Raw genomic sequence first — 14,223 nt, 5'->3', positions numbered from 1 at the left:
TACAAAGTTCCAATATATTTAACACAATCATTACAACAATAATTCTACTACTAAGTATAAATAAGAGCAATGCTTGCAAATGCAATCTTTCGAAATATAGTAATTAGCAATATCCAAATCAATTTATAATTCTTATTCTAAAAAGGAAAATTAAGTAACAGTCAGGAAATGGCGAAGAGAGCAAATCCGTTTATTGACGACTATGTTCCACAAAGCAAAGTACATATAGGACTGAAACAGTTTAATAACAATGAAGAAAGACTGCAAAAAGTTTACGGTATGATTTGTAGTACTCTGAAGTTTAAAAAAATCGGTTATGGTTTAGGGGAAGGAGGATTTACTTACAATAGTATGAAATCTTATGTTTTCATATTATTACTTCATACTTACAGAGAAAACATTGCAAATGTTATTCAAAGGAGCAAGAAAAGCGCAGGAAAACGGTATTAAATGCAGTTTAGAAGACAATTACAAAAAAGACGGACTGAGGCAACTGTTTATTGGCGCAAATGGCATACTTATACAAACTGGTCAGATGGTAAGTAGGTAATTTATGTATGAAAGACTAATAAATTAAAACCTAACAACAATAGTGTTTTAAGATTACTATGTTATCAATTTTAGAACACTTTTAGTAAATTTATAACTCACATATGATCACAGGTCAAAGAAAATTCGCCTAAGGCTTTGTGCAAATGTGGAGGAGCTAAAATAGAATTATGTGCATACTGCGATAAGACCCTGTGCGTATTCTGCAAGTTAGTGTGTTCTCTCTGTCAACAGAACTTCTGTGCTGAGTGCTCTTTGTATGGGTGAGTATTTTTTTTATAAACTGTGTAGTGCAAGATAAAACCTTAAGAAGAAAGGGCAGTAGATGCTACAAGTTTTAGTATTCATAGTAGTATAACAGGTAGAAAAATAGATTCATCACTAACAGAGCTCAATTGATTCTTTATATTTCAGGTCTGAAGATTCAGCAGTTTGTGTTTCGTGTTATAGATAAGAATAGTTAAATAAAGTAGTTTTCAAGTAGGTCCAATTTAATCTTTAAAAACACCATTACTTACACTTACTTTTTAAAGACAATATCTTTGTGTAAAAAGTAAGTGTAAGCAATGTTTAAGTAGATTAGTACAATTGTCACACATGTCTATGGACTAAGTCCTAGTAATTATTGGCTTATTTTGTGTTATTTATTGTTAATTAAATGTAATATGTGAGATGAAAGTATAGCATAAAAAAATCTATCTTAAGACTTAACTATTGTGATTAACCTTATTCAATGAATTAAAGGTGTTTTAAATTAATATACTTCAGGAAACAATTAAATTAAAAGTACTATTTATTAAACAAGATGTTTATTTATCAAAATCCACACAAACCCAAATACATTCATAGCAACTCCTTAACCATTATAAATACACACCTCTAGCACATTACAAATACACTTAAAGTAGGCCAAAAATGTATAAAAGAACAAAAATTGGCTCTGTACATATTTAAAATATGATAGTTTGAAATTACTATTTATGAGCTATTTTATATATTTAAAGTGGTCAACCACTAATAAAACAATTTCAATATTGTTGTTCTATTATACAGATTGGGCTACATTCCTGGGGCAAATTTATGCTTATAAAAAAGAGAGGTATAAGGCACTTAGCCTATTAAATTAATATTCTCACTAACCGAGTATATTTTGTGAAATATTTTTAGGTGTTGGCATTGAGCATACGCTAAAAATTATGAAACTGGTGTGCACCAAGTTACAGTTTTAATATTATGGACACTAGAAGTTAAACATATGTGTTCAGTAATAATGATATTTTACATCTTAGATTAGATGTTATTAGTCATGACATAGACATATAATTTTATAACTTGTTGTTAAATTTAATAAGGAATGAAATAATGGCTCTTAAAACTATATAATTCTTTCAAGTGTGTTAAAAAAAATGTTATACACCTATGTATGTAAATGCTGATTCCTTACAGCTTATTTAATGTAAATGCCCCAAAAAATTAAATACTAATTATAAAATAATCTTAATAAATCCTGCAAGCTCACACAATTGGCTAATTTATTCCTACAGTTTACATGTAAACAATTATTATACTTATAAAAAAATTGCTTCTGTACAATGTAGATGGGAATGATAATTTGTCTCTGCAACACCACTGAAGAGAGATTCTGATGTCAGAAATAGGCTTATTAACAGTACTTATATATTTTTTGATCAAAAGCATTTCAGTGATGGCATACACTATTGATAAAGCAGAACACTGAGAAATTAAGGGTAAGTATTCAGTGTCCAGACTTAGCAATAAGTATGAGTAATGTCAAATCCAATACTTTTTGACATATGGATGTCATACTTAGTGCTTAATCTGACTGAATATTATCCTAACAGCATGAGCAAAACTGCCTACAACAAAGATATGCCGTCGCAATTCATATCATTTATTGTTGCATAACAGTTGCAACATATATTTAGGCTAGTTGCTTTTACAGACTCCAGAAATGCTTGAAAAATTTGTCAGTTTATAGCTGAATTTCTACACAACAAAAAGTTCATTGGATTGTTGTTATTATACATTTTGATGTGTGTGGTTGGGTGATGCCGGCACCTTCGAGTCAGATCTGAACTTCAGCTAATATTGAGAGAGCCAAGAGTCAAGGAACTCACTACATGAACAGATACCGGTAGAGAATTGTTGCGGCGATGCCCAATAGTAGCGGTAGAGCCCATGAACTCCAACTGAAAACACAATATAGCTTATTATAGAAGATTTTTTGTGGATATGTGGTAGCTCAGCTAGGAATCCTAAATGGCCCCATACATAAAACTGTATGTATGTCCAATAATAAATGACTTGACTTTGTGACCGTTCGAATTTAGTCACTGAGCCGTTGGAATGTATGAGGAAAATATGATAAAACAACAGAACTAAAATGGAGGACAAATATTTTTGTGTTTCGGAATTTCCGAAATTTTATAGAAAGTTGGTATAAGTTTTTTCGAGGCTATTGCAAACATAATACGAGCGTATTGAATAACATAATCAAAATTTATCGTAACATTGAGTGGTAAATCTATTTTATGGTTTGCTTATTTTTAAAATGTGAAGGAGTATATTATAATACATATAGTTTTATATTTGTTATTAATTACTACGAGTTTCCTTCATAATGAATAACTTGCTTATACATAATTAATTATCATATATCATAGTATAAACATATTCCTAATACCAAGACGTTATGGCTTTACGATTAATTACGATTTGAAATGTTGTCCTGATATCGATATTTATTACGAATACAAGAATTGTTATTTTAGTTGATCATACGAAGTACTATATTGAATAAAATTAATTATCTAGTCGTTAACGCCACATTATAAATCATCTTTACGTCGATTTAATTTAATTATTTTTATAAAAAGTACGTAGATTATACAAATCGTTCTATGATTATCTATCTAATTATCTGAGTCTTTATGATTTACGTTGAGAGAATATATATATTTTCTTCGCTCGTTTTTGTTGTTCTTGTATTTTTGTAATATTCTTGCATAATAGTATTTTGTATTCGATGACCAAATACTACCACTATTCAATGTAATGGCGGCTATAAACAAGTAACCACGTTTCCAGGAGCGTGAGACGAACAGATGTAGTCAAAGCATCGTTATTTTCAATTTGTTAGAATCAAAGTAAACAAAGATTTGCCTACCTACGTAAAATTAAAATTTTGCACTTATGGCGAGGCATTCTAATAGTTTTATCCGACAAATCACAGCACACCCATCAACTGACAAAATTCAAAACTGTACACTATATTACAATTTAAATTAGAATTACAAATCAAAATTCTAACAATGACAGCAAAAACTATACAAGCTGACTCTCCTAGCCCGTAGGCGTGTGTAATACACAAATGTAACTCACACACTAAAAACAAGGAGTAGAATATAGGGGTTCTACTGAGTTATAACAGGAATGATACAAATAACTATGATTTTTAATGTATTGCAAGGGCGTCTTTATTGCCATCAGCTTAAGGTTTCTATAACAGTGTATAAAATAAATAATATTGTTGTATCAGCTTTGAAGAATAACCCCGCGTGGGGTAATAAAAAACGCATAGACATGCTGCCTGCAGTGTGCATCAACCGCAATTAAATCTCACGAACCGTTCTGCGACAATCGCAGATGACAAGTTTTGAAATATTATACATACTACAACTGTCTCAGAATATGACTTTTAGGAAAAAGGAAAGAGAATTTACTTTATTGAATTTGAAGTCTCTAAAATCCTGAATAAGTACATTTTAAATGTAACATGGGGAACAACTTCACAAATGAACATTTCCCACCCTTAAGCGTACTTAAATAATGAAACGAAATCGATTCAAAATTGTATGATATACCTATAACCTACAGATTAAATTGGTAGAAGTTTAACCAAAGACAACAGTAATATACCTACTGTTCCAGGTTCCTACAGTCTGGACATTTATTTTATGAATATTTATTAAAAAAATATATATTTTTAAGACACACAAATTGTCCTTTTTATAATATTAATTTATAATAGGATATTACAAATTTTGTCACTTGATGTTGATTTTTTTTTACCTTTAGGCCATTAGTTTTTTACTCGATAAGGTGTGGCCGTTAAATATTTTTATAATCCTAGCAACTACATAATGTAATAACAAATTTTATGGTTTGACGAATTTCTTTTAAAACCGATAAAAACTTATAATGTATATACAAATTTAATGATTATACCTTGTGACAAAGATAATGAAACCCACGGTTCCAATATTTATCATTATTTGACGAATCCATGATAACTTGCATACTAACGTTTTCTATTTATTTTATTTAAAAAAGGGACGGCAGCTGTACCTGACTTGAGATAAAAAATGTTAGTTTTGGGACCCTTCCCAGGTAAGGAATCCTTTCTTAAAGCCTTTCAAGTTTCCATTTTAGTTGTGAAACCTTTTTATACTCTTTCCGACCTTCCACATGCTCGACCCATCTTGTTATATCCTGATAAAGCTTGTTGAATGTTTTGCAATTTTAATCTCATTGAAGTTTAAAATCTCGTGAAACCCACAAAACTGCAGTAGGTTTCATTTATAATACGTATTATTCGTCGAGTTGACCTCGCCCTTTGATAAGCACCGCTTTATCATTTGTTATCTCCTGCACGTTATTAAATTCATAGAGAGACCATAAAGGATACGATTATTGAATTCGAAAGTTAAAATCACACCAATGTAAACCTAGAAAGATCTGTATAGCGTTTCTGTCTGCCTTGGAACCGAGTATCAGGTACAAAGAATGCATCGTGAGCACTGTAAGATTTGTACTATTTGGAGTTCTCATAATTTGTAAAGTCGTTCATCTCTGCTATACATTAAGTTATACATCAGTTTTGAGTTTACCACCGTAACCTCCCTGGAGTGGTCACGTGACATATCTAATGTCATTCCCATACAGATGAATAAAAAATAGCACCTTAATTAGTTATTAAATTCCAATGGAAGGGACCTGTCAAGGGCCCGATTAGCTATTTAAAAGTATTGCTATTCGTTGTTAAAAGCATTAAATTTTACACTACAAATTTGGACATGCATCGAGAAACTTGCAGTGATCAAAATTTTCATGAGAATGTAAAAATACGACATGGTTCTGTGTAGAAGGGGATATATTAATAAAAAGAAATAAGAAGTCTCACAATTAGTATAGGATTTATTAGACAGTTACAATTATATACTTATTAGGAATAGATATAAGGTACATAATATAGGAAGCACAGAGTCCTACAAATCACAATAGCTAACGCACTAAATAGGGGTAATCCGGAAAGGCCCGCTTGAAATACCATTTTCCTGTTTATCAATAAATAATTTGAGAAAATGTGATTATGTATTTTATTTTTGTACGTGTCTAGTTATTATTAAATATATAACGTATATGTTTGAGATTCTGTGCATAGATTAGCAGTTATTCAATGTAGGTACAATTGTAGTTAACTAATTATTATTAGTAGCGAAGCATAGAGTAGGAAGGAGTGTGAACGAAAGTGGTAATTCGATCGGTCTTTTACCGTTGTAGACGTTCGAAAGATATCACAGTACACAATATTAGTAGAGCAAAATAATATTTAGATTAATTCTTAAAGATACAATAAACATTAGTATATATTAAAAAAAATATAAGTCTGGTACGCTAAAGATCACAAAATTAATATTAAATAACAGATCTATGGTCACGTTTTGTACATATATTTGGTCTTGCTTATATAAGTACATAAAACTATATTATTTATGTTAAACACAGAGCCATGCGTATGTGTTGAGTGACTAAACATCACGTGAAATGATAGCATATCACTTTCATTAAGGAAGTGAATAAATCAAATAAAATTATAAACAAACAATATCATCGCTGTTTAAAAATTTCATTGATTGTAACGTCCGGGTATCGTGGCAGGTATAAAATATTTTTTGAAAGCTAAAAAGCAAAATATTTTTTGAGATCAGTTTTTTAGCATTTGTAAAATTACCACTTTAAATACCTAGTGATTATATCTCCTCTTCTGTATACCTAAGCGATTATATAGTCTCTTCTATATACCTTAATGATTATATGCATTTGCCTACTTAAATACCCAAAGACCACTTATGAACCCAATAACAAGTCCAGCTGCAGAAACTGCCAGAACGCGATTACAGACCAAATCAAAACACCGTGAATCAAATAAATGAATGGTTGCTGTATGGTGACCGATGATGTGAGCGTTAAATGAGTTGTTAGTGGAACTTTAGGCGATTACGCACTTGCCCTGCTCCTGCGGTTGGTCGTTGTTCCACTGAGGGGCGAAAGCCGCCTTTGTCTGGGTGCGGTCCGCCTCCACTAGTCCGCCGATCTTGTACTTTTTCATCAACGCCCTGTTAAACATAACACGTTAATGTTAAAATGGGGTTAATTATCGTTTCACAAGACAGCAAGGCCACAACTGCATGCGTACTTTAAATTATATATTACTTTAAACGACCATCACCCACGCATCCGCTGTTTAATGTCTTTTTTTATAATATATACTTTCTTGCTTCTATCTATTATTATCTATAAAAACAAAACTTTTTATTAAACGTACATTTAACGTATCTCGTTTCAATAATCCTACGTCATTTGTTTATAGGCCGGGAGATATTGACACAAAATAGTGGGTCATTTGTACCAGTATGGCGGTTCTTCAGGGGTCTTATTACGCAATGAAAAAAAGAAAAATGATGGTCATAACTCATAGCGTCGGATTAATTACGAAAGACAAACGATTTGGTCCACAACAATTCTTGTATTTTCTGATAGTCCATAAAAATATAAGAGGCGGCAGTGTCATGCCATACTTCTCATGTGTGCCCCCCGCCATACCGACGCGAATGCATAATTTTAAAAAACATCAACCATTTGTACCAGGCTAAATTTGTGCAGTTAATCTTCGTCATACTGCCGAAAATCAGCAATTTTTTTTTTGCCAAACGATTTGTACCAGCCTAAATTTTTTTTTCAACAGTCCCTGTATGATCATAAATAGAAGTCTGATAATGCCATACCTGTGGGAGGAGGCTGTGCAAAAATTTGCCTGGTACAAATGGTATGGCGGGCTGTAAGTCACACCGGAGAAGTATGGCATGACACTGCCGCCTCTTATTTTTTTATGGACTATCAGAAAATACAAGAATTGTTGTGGAATGGACCCACTATTTTGTGTCACTATCTCCCGGCCTATTAGTAGGTATATTAAATAATCTTTAAATAATAAACGGCAATAAGATGAGTACTGATAATCACTGTTTTTATATAAATAATGCTATGTCATGGTTAAAATTTTAGTATTTTGCTAAAAATATGCTATTTCATTATTTTTAATAGGATTGACATTGAAATTTACATTGATAATAAATATGTACGGAAATATAAACACAAATGATATAATTAAATGTTCTTACTGAAAAAATATTTGTCCAGTGACAGTTTGGCGAAATAGCTTTATATATAAAATATTATATACGTAGATACCTTGCGTCAGAACTGTGGCTAACGTCTTCAAAGGGTTCGGTGGCGTCTTGACCTGCCAGTTCCATAAGCACCTCCAGACCTCCGGGGTGCTAAAAATATTTTTTTTATTAAGGATAATTACGAGTATCATGAACATTAGACCTTAATTGTACTTTATACTTAAGTAATTAAGTTAACGCAACACCTTGGAAAGTAACGATTTTTTTTGTTTAGTTTTAATATACAAAAACGAGTAATTATTGTTAACCAAGGTTGTAGAAATACTTGGTCGAAAAATAGAATTAAAGTTTTAGCTTTAAATTCTGTGAAAGCCGAAAGAATAATATGTTATATAAACTTAATTCGATGTTCTATGGTTAAAATTTAAAAATATATATCAACAATAAAATTTCCTCAATAACTGTTGAATCACGTCGTATTGTTATCTCTAATAAGTAAAACTGTTCGGTCTCTTAATTGGAAATAAATATACTTTTAATGACTAAAATCTAAGTATGTCATCCACTTTTTAAATCTTTTTAAAAAGAAAATTTCGCTATAATTCAATATAAAATATATATCGTTAACGTTTTATTGAATCAATTTTTGCGCTACTGTTTTCAGTATTACAACGGTATAATCTTGCTCGTAGCAAAGACTAGAGGTCGAGTTCAAGGCATAGTATTTTTATCAAAGTAGATATTACATAAGATTTGTATATACAGCGATCGTTACCTACCAGGGAGATGCATTGTTAAGTAATTTAAATACTGAGGTTATTCACCTATGGTGAGCAAGTTGAGTACTTCATAATCTTATCTTGACCAAATATGAGATATGAAATTCATAGTAGAAGAAAGCCTTACTTTGCATATGTATGAATTTTAATTTTCGGCAGACTCTGGGCTTTTTGTTATACAAGACAATATATTATGCTGCGTGCTCTGTGACCTAAACCTCGTGTGAACGAAACGAGACTTTGACCGCAAGGAAACTTTAACAAGCACGATGTACGAACAACCTTGACTTAAAATTTAACCAATACAAGAGGAAAACCGGGTATAGCCGTGCATTAACCTCAGCCAGATTATGAACGAACATAATGTGAAAGTTATATTTACTTTTGTTAAAACGCGGACGAGTAATATTGAATTCTATAAATCTGAAATTTACTCAACTTAAATATTAAATCTCGTCTATAACTTGAAATAACATTAATGATAATACATTTATCAAGTCATTATATCTTCAAGCAAGTTTTAATAAAATATTATAATGCCTTGGATAACTTCCCATATTGAGCTTACTGCTTAATGAAATTCCTGACACCAACATTCCATCAGATGCCTATTCCTGCGTTCGCTTTAATCCATTTAACGTGACCGGAATATACGAATAAAGATATTTACTATACAGCTATTATATAATAAATTAAATCACAACTATTCTGAGGATTTGTTCATTTGAGTTAGTAGCATGTTAAAGCAGAAATCTTTTTAGAAATATATAGTAATATTAAAATATTTGTTAGTAATGTAAGTATATTATAATTTGCGTTAAACATTTAAGTAAGTTAAGCATTACTTAAGCAGCTTAAGTTATTTAAGAGAAAACTATTGGGGTAAAATTTTACGGATTAAACACATTAATAATAATATTAGCGTCACGAAGATGTGCAGCGTTTTTGTCGAAGAAAAGGGAGAGAGCGATTGATAGAGTGAGAAGAGCGAATTACCTTATAGAAATTCTATTTTTAAAATGAAAATTTTGTAAAGAGAACTTATGAAATATTAGTATGTATTTTGTATTTTACGCAAAATAATTTATTGAAATCTCAAATGATGAATTGTAAATTAAAATGCCACGTGTTTTTATATTAAACACGAAGAAATAAATTACATTAATAAAAATTTACAATTTGTATCAATTTTCAACACTTTTAATATTTTAATGACAATTAAATTCGTTAAACTGCTAACATATCTTCCTTTTTCCCTCCCTCTAGGTCTAGGCAATCTAATGTTTTAGATTTGTATAAATATGAACAAAACTTAAAAATTAGTTTGCCAAGGAAGTTTCACTTCTGACACGTGTACTTTGTACGCACATACTTTTTGTTTAAATGGAGTGCTATGAGTTGGTCTTTAAAAGCTTTGAACACAGTCTACTGAGTGCAGCAACACTACACTTCTACATGTTTGGGCTACTGCTATTGAAAAGGTTGGCTATAAAAGTCAGACAAACAACTCAGGGGTGCTAGCAATATTATGAATTTTATCATTAGAAATTACCAAAAGTCACAAATATAAATCATTACCTACACACATTGATATGACTGGATGAGATATAGGTGTACATGCATATATTTTATTTACAAAAATTGTTAGTGTAACTTTGTGATAAACATAAAGTGATATACTTTATGAACATATGACATTTTTCTTAGATAGGGGCTCATCTAAATATAAAATGTGTTTGTTACAGTGAGGCTCTGTTTCACAATGTATGGATAAAGTACCAAATAGCTATGCAACACAAATTATTTGGAAGATAAATTGTTCTATTTGACACTTCATCGGTACTCATAACTTATGATGGACTTTATGTGACGAAAATGTGACTCAAAAACATCTAAAATTATGCAATTGAGTGCAAATAAAAATTATTGCAATATTACGTTTGTAGGTGATAAGTTCATGGATAATGCATATTGCTTTAATTAAGTAATCAAATTCATTGATTAAAATCATTTACTTCAATGAATTTAGTGATTGAATTAATTTTTTAGTTAAATTCTAAATCAAGACAGTGTTAACTATTATTCCAAATGTCAAAAACAAATGGATTATTTGATATATTGAAGACATAGCTTGTGATAAGTCTTGCCTCTGAATCTTACCATATTTTTTGCTTAATACAGAAATATATCATAATTAAGTTGTATTATACATATTATGGTAGGTAGTGTAATTTCTGGATGTTTTATTGAAATTTTATTCTTTGAGTAGATGTTCAGCGCTGTCTCTAACCTTGAATAATTAATATAAAACTAAAAAACTAGGTACTTGAATACTTGGACCAGGGTGGGCCTGCCAATCTGGCCTATAATTAAATGTACTCAAACATGTGTTTGTAATACTTTATTTTTACAATAAAATAAACTTGATAATAATCAAATATTATTTTACTTATAACTCAGTATGGTGCACATATACAGTTATACATACCAAAATTATATGGTTATGTGGTAACTATTATTAATAGTTAGGAGAGGAAAATTAATTAATTAACTGTGCCATAGTTATTAACTTATTACTGTATTTCTTGATTAATATTAAGCAAGTAATTACTATTTCTATCTGCTACATTTATTTAAAAAAGTATAGAAAAATAAATAGAAACTTGAAGCAATAAATACCAAAGTAATCTTTATCTAAAATAAAAAACCTAGAATAAATTAAAATAATAAGTAAATATGTTATAAAAATGCTTTGAGCAGATAATGAATAAATACATAGATCGACGTATGAACACAATTATCACGCAATCAGATTCTACTTACCTCTTCTAAAAACTCAGTGACGTCGTAAACCTCGTTGTGGATGATGAGAATACAGTCCTCGCGAGTGTTTCGCTTCTTCAACTCCTCGCGGGTAAATAATTTAACTTCCTGTTTTTCCATTTTAATAAGAACTACACTATTTATAAATTTAGCTACGATTATACTGACGACTGAACGCTGCAATAGTTTCTGTGTAAATAACTATGAAGTAATAAATCAAATGATAATTATCATATACTCTCGGCCAGCGGCCCACCACCGATTGTCCACAGACTAAGTTTATACTATAGAATATAAAAAAAGTGACGTTACGGTTAGACAAAGTTACAATCGCCAAGTGTAAGCAAAGGCTTGATAGAAAGTCACTATGCGATAGGCGTGACCGACTAACGCAATACTAAATTGTCTGGAAATGCAGTGTTGCCAACTGCTACCAAAGGCTTGTAGCTAGAAATTTAACAGAAAATTGCTTAGATTGAGTAATTTTTTCAAGTATTTAGGAAGTACGTAGTTGCGACAGCATTGACGGCTTTTCCTCAGTGAATCACTGATCCATATGATAGAATTAAGAGTTATTAAACTAATTAATTACCCGGTTTATTTTTTAATTTTATTACTGCTGTACTCAAAGCCAATAGTTGTTAGAAAAAGTAGCTAGAAAGTTTAGCTACAATTTAAAAATTTGTAGGTGCCTAACGTCAAATAATTGCTAAATCTAACTATAATGTACAGTGTGTTAGCAACACTGCGGAAATGGTCACTAACGTCATTCTCGTCACTCATGAGACAAAATCACTTTTCGACTGGCGTGACCCAGTAACGTTAGATGATTTTATATGGAATGGCTCACGCTTTCAGCTTTGTCACATGACCATTTTCATATAAAATGAATATCGTCGAAGTAAAGGTTTATTATACATTCACTTCATGTAAGTTTCGCACATTTATCCATAAAATAAAGTCGCTACTAGAAAAAGTGGCAGCACTTCTTGGCAGTTCTTTTTATCCATCCTCTTATGAATTTAATTTAAAAGCCAGGAGGAAATGTACATTTAAAGGTACATTAAAATTAATTAATCTATTTGTTCATAAGAGTTACCTACCTTAATACATTATATTATATTTAATGAAATATAGTTCAAAAATTATGACAAGTAGGTAGAATATATATTATTTTTAAAAAAAGGAACAATTTATTACTGTTTAGAAGCATTGTTGGTATAATGCACATTAAGTTTCATTTTTTTTTATGGCAATAGCTTTAACTTAATGCCTTTATTTTTCCTAATGATTACTGAAAACAATTTATCATCAACATTAAAAAGATGTTCTCTCTTAGAACTAAACTAACATTCATGACTAGAACTTCAATGCTAGACTTCATTTATTTAAATTAGTAAATTGAAAATTCAGTTATTAATATATTTTAACATAATCTAATAATTAAGCTTATCTAAATGTAATTATTTCACACTCTGACAGTAGTGGCTTCCTGTATTTCTTTCTGTTTGTGAGTTCCATCACAGAAGGGTCTATTTTTAGTTTGCTTGCAATTACACAACCAGTACTCTTTGGTTTCTTCTACAGTAAACCTAATAGGTCTGTAACAATTGTTAATTTATTAAATGACACAAAAAAGCTCTATTCTAACCTGCTTATTCACAAAAGGTAAATCAGCCTAATTGCATCTTTCATGTTTTTATTATTCTTATGTATATTGTTAGTATAGGATATCATGAAAAGAGTCAGATGCTTAGTGTTTAGTTAAGACAGTGTTATTAGACAGATAATTTTTCTATGAAAATAGGGGCGTTAAATAATTATTGCAATACCAACTTCTGTGATATTTTAAGATATATATCTTTATGGGTTCCATCACACAGTGGCTGTGATTTAGATTTTCCACAAAGGCACCAGGAGTAAGTCTTTCCAGCCTGAAGGGACATTTTAAAAGGTTTTCTATCATATACTGTGCCATTCGTTTTTTGGTTATTTGCAGAATAAACTGATGTCAAGGGATTTTTTGGTATTTCCGGTTTTGGAGCTTTTGTAACATACTTGACCTGTAATAAAAAAAATTAATGTACTGTTAATGAAATTGCTGACAAATGTAATTAAATTAAGTATTGTCGTTTTTCATAAATTAATGGAATACCTAACGCCATTAAATTTACTTTAACAGATTATACTTACTGAATTAAGAATGAAGGTGCTTCGTTTTAAAAATGTTCTCGAAAACATTGCTGCTTTTGTTTTAAGGTTACTGACAAATTTATTGTTTTTAAATTAGTGTTTATTACATTAAATTAGAAACAGGTAAAAGACGAAGTAAAACTGTTTTGGAATATTTAAGTAAATGGTAAAGGAAATTAATCACGAATATTAAAATTTACTGTTTTTATTTTACTTCATGAATTCATAATACTATATGACAATTGACATTTCAAATCAAGTAAATTGTCCGAAAATACGTCCTTACTCTATGCATCACAACCACAGGGTATCTTATAAAAGATATCGGCCAAGAGAATGTGTTTATAGTTTATACACAACGATTAGAATTTGGAAAAAGGCTATCC

General features: G+C 30.5%; 2 protein-coding genes across 2 annotated transcripts; both read right to left on the bottom strand.

Moving 5' to 3' along the window:
- Positions 1–1,341: 1,341 nt before the first annotated feature.
- On the bottom strand, positions 1,342–11,922 carry LOC125063774 (cytochrome b5-like). Its single transcript, XM_047670380.1, has 4 exons — positions 11,645–11,922; positions 8,104–8,192; positions 6,858–6,968; positions 1,342–2,759 (listed from the first exon to the last, which is right to left on the bottom strand). Exons 1-4 carry the CDS (start codon positions 11,762–11,764, stop codon positions 2,687–2,689), a joined length of 393 nt encoding a protein of 130 aa, XP_047526336.1. The 5' UTR covers positions 11,765–11,922; the 3' UTR covers positions 1,342–2,686.
- Positions 11,923–13,052: 1,130 nt separating this feature from the next.
- On the bottom strand, positions 13,053–14,095 carry LOC125063773 (CDGSH iron-sulfur domain-containing protein 3, mitochondrial). The gene is made up of 3 exons (XM_047670379.1): positions 13,838–14,095; positions 13,481–13,707; positions 13,053–13,245 (listed from the first exon to the last, which is right to left on the bottom strand). The coding sequence occupies exons 1-3, from the start codon at positions 13,883–13,885 to the stop codon at positions 13,113–13,115; spliced, it is 408 nt and encodes a 135-aa protein (XP_047526335.1). The 5' UTR covers positions 13,886–14,095; the 3' UTR covers positions 13,053–13,112.
- Between the last annotated feature and the right edge of the window lie 128 nt (positions 14,096–14,223).

Source organism: Pieris napi, chromosome 3, assembly GCF_905475465.1.
Source record: "Pieris napi chromosome 3, ilPieNapi1.2, whole genome shotgun sequence".
NCBI lineage: Eukaryota > Metazoa > Arthropoda > Insecta > Lepidoptera > Pieridae > Pieris > Pieris napi.
The sequence above is the reverse complement of the archived record's forward strand: the minus strand, read 5'-3'. Positions and strand labels throughout refer to the sequence as shown.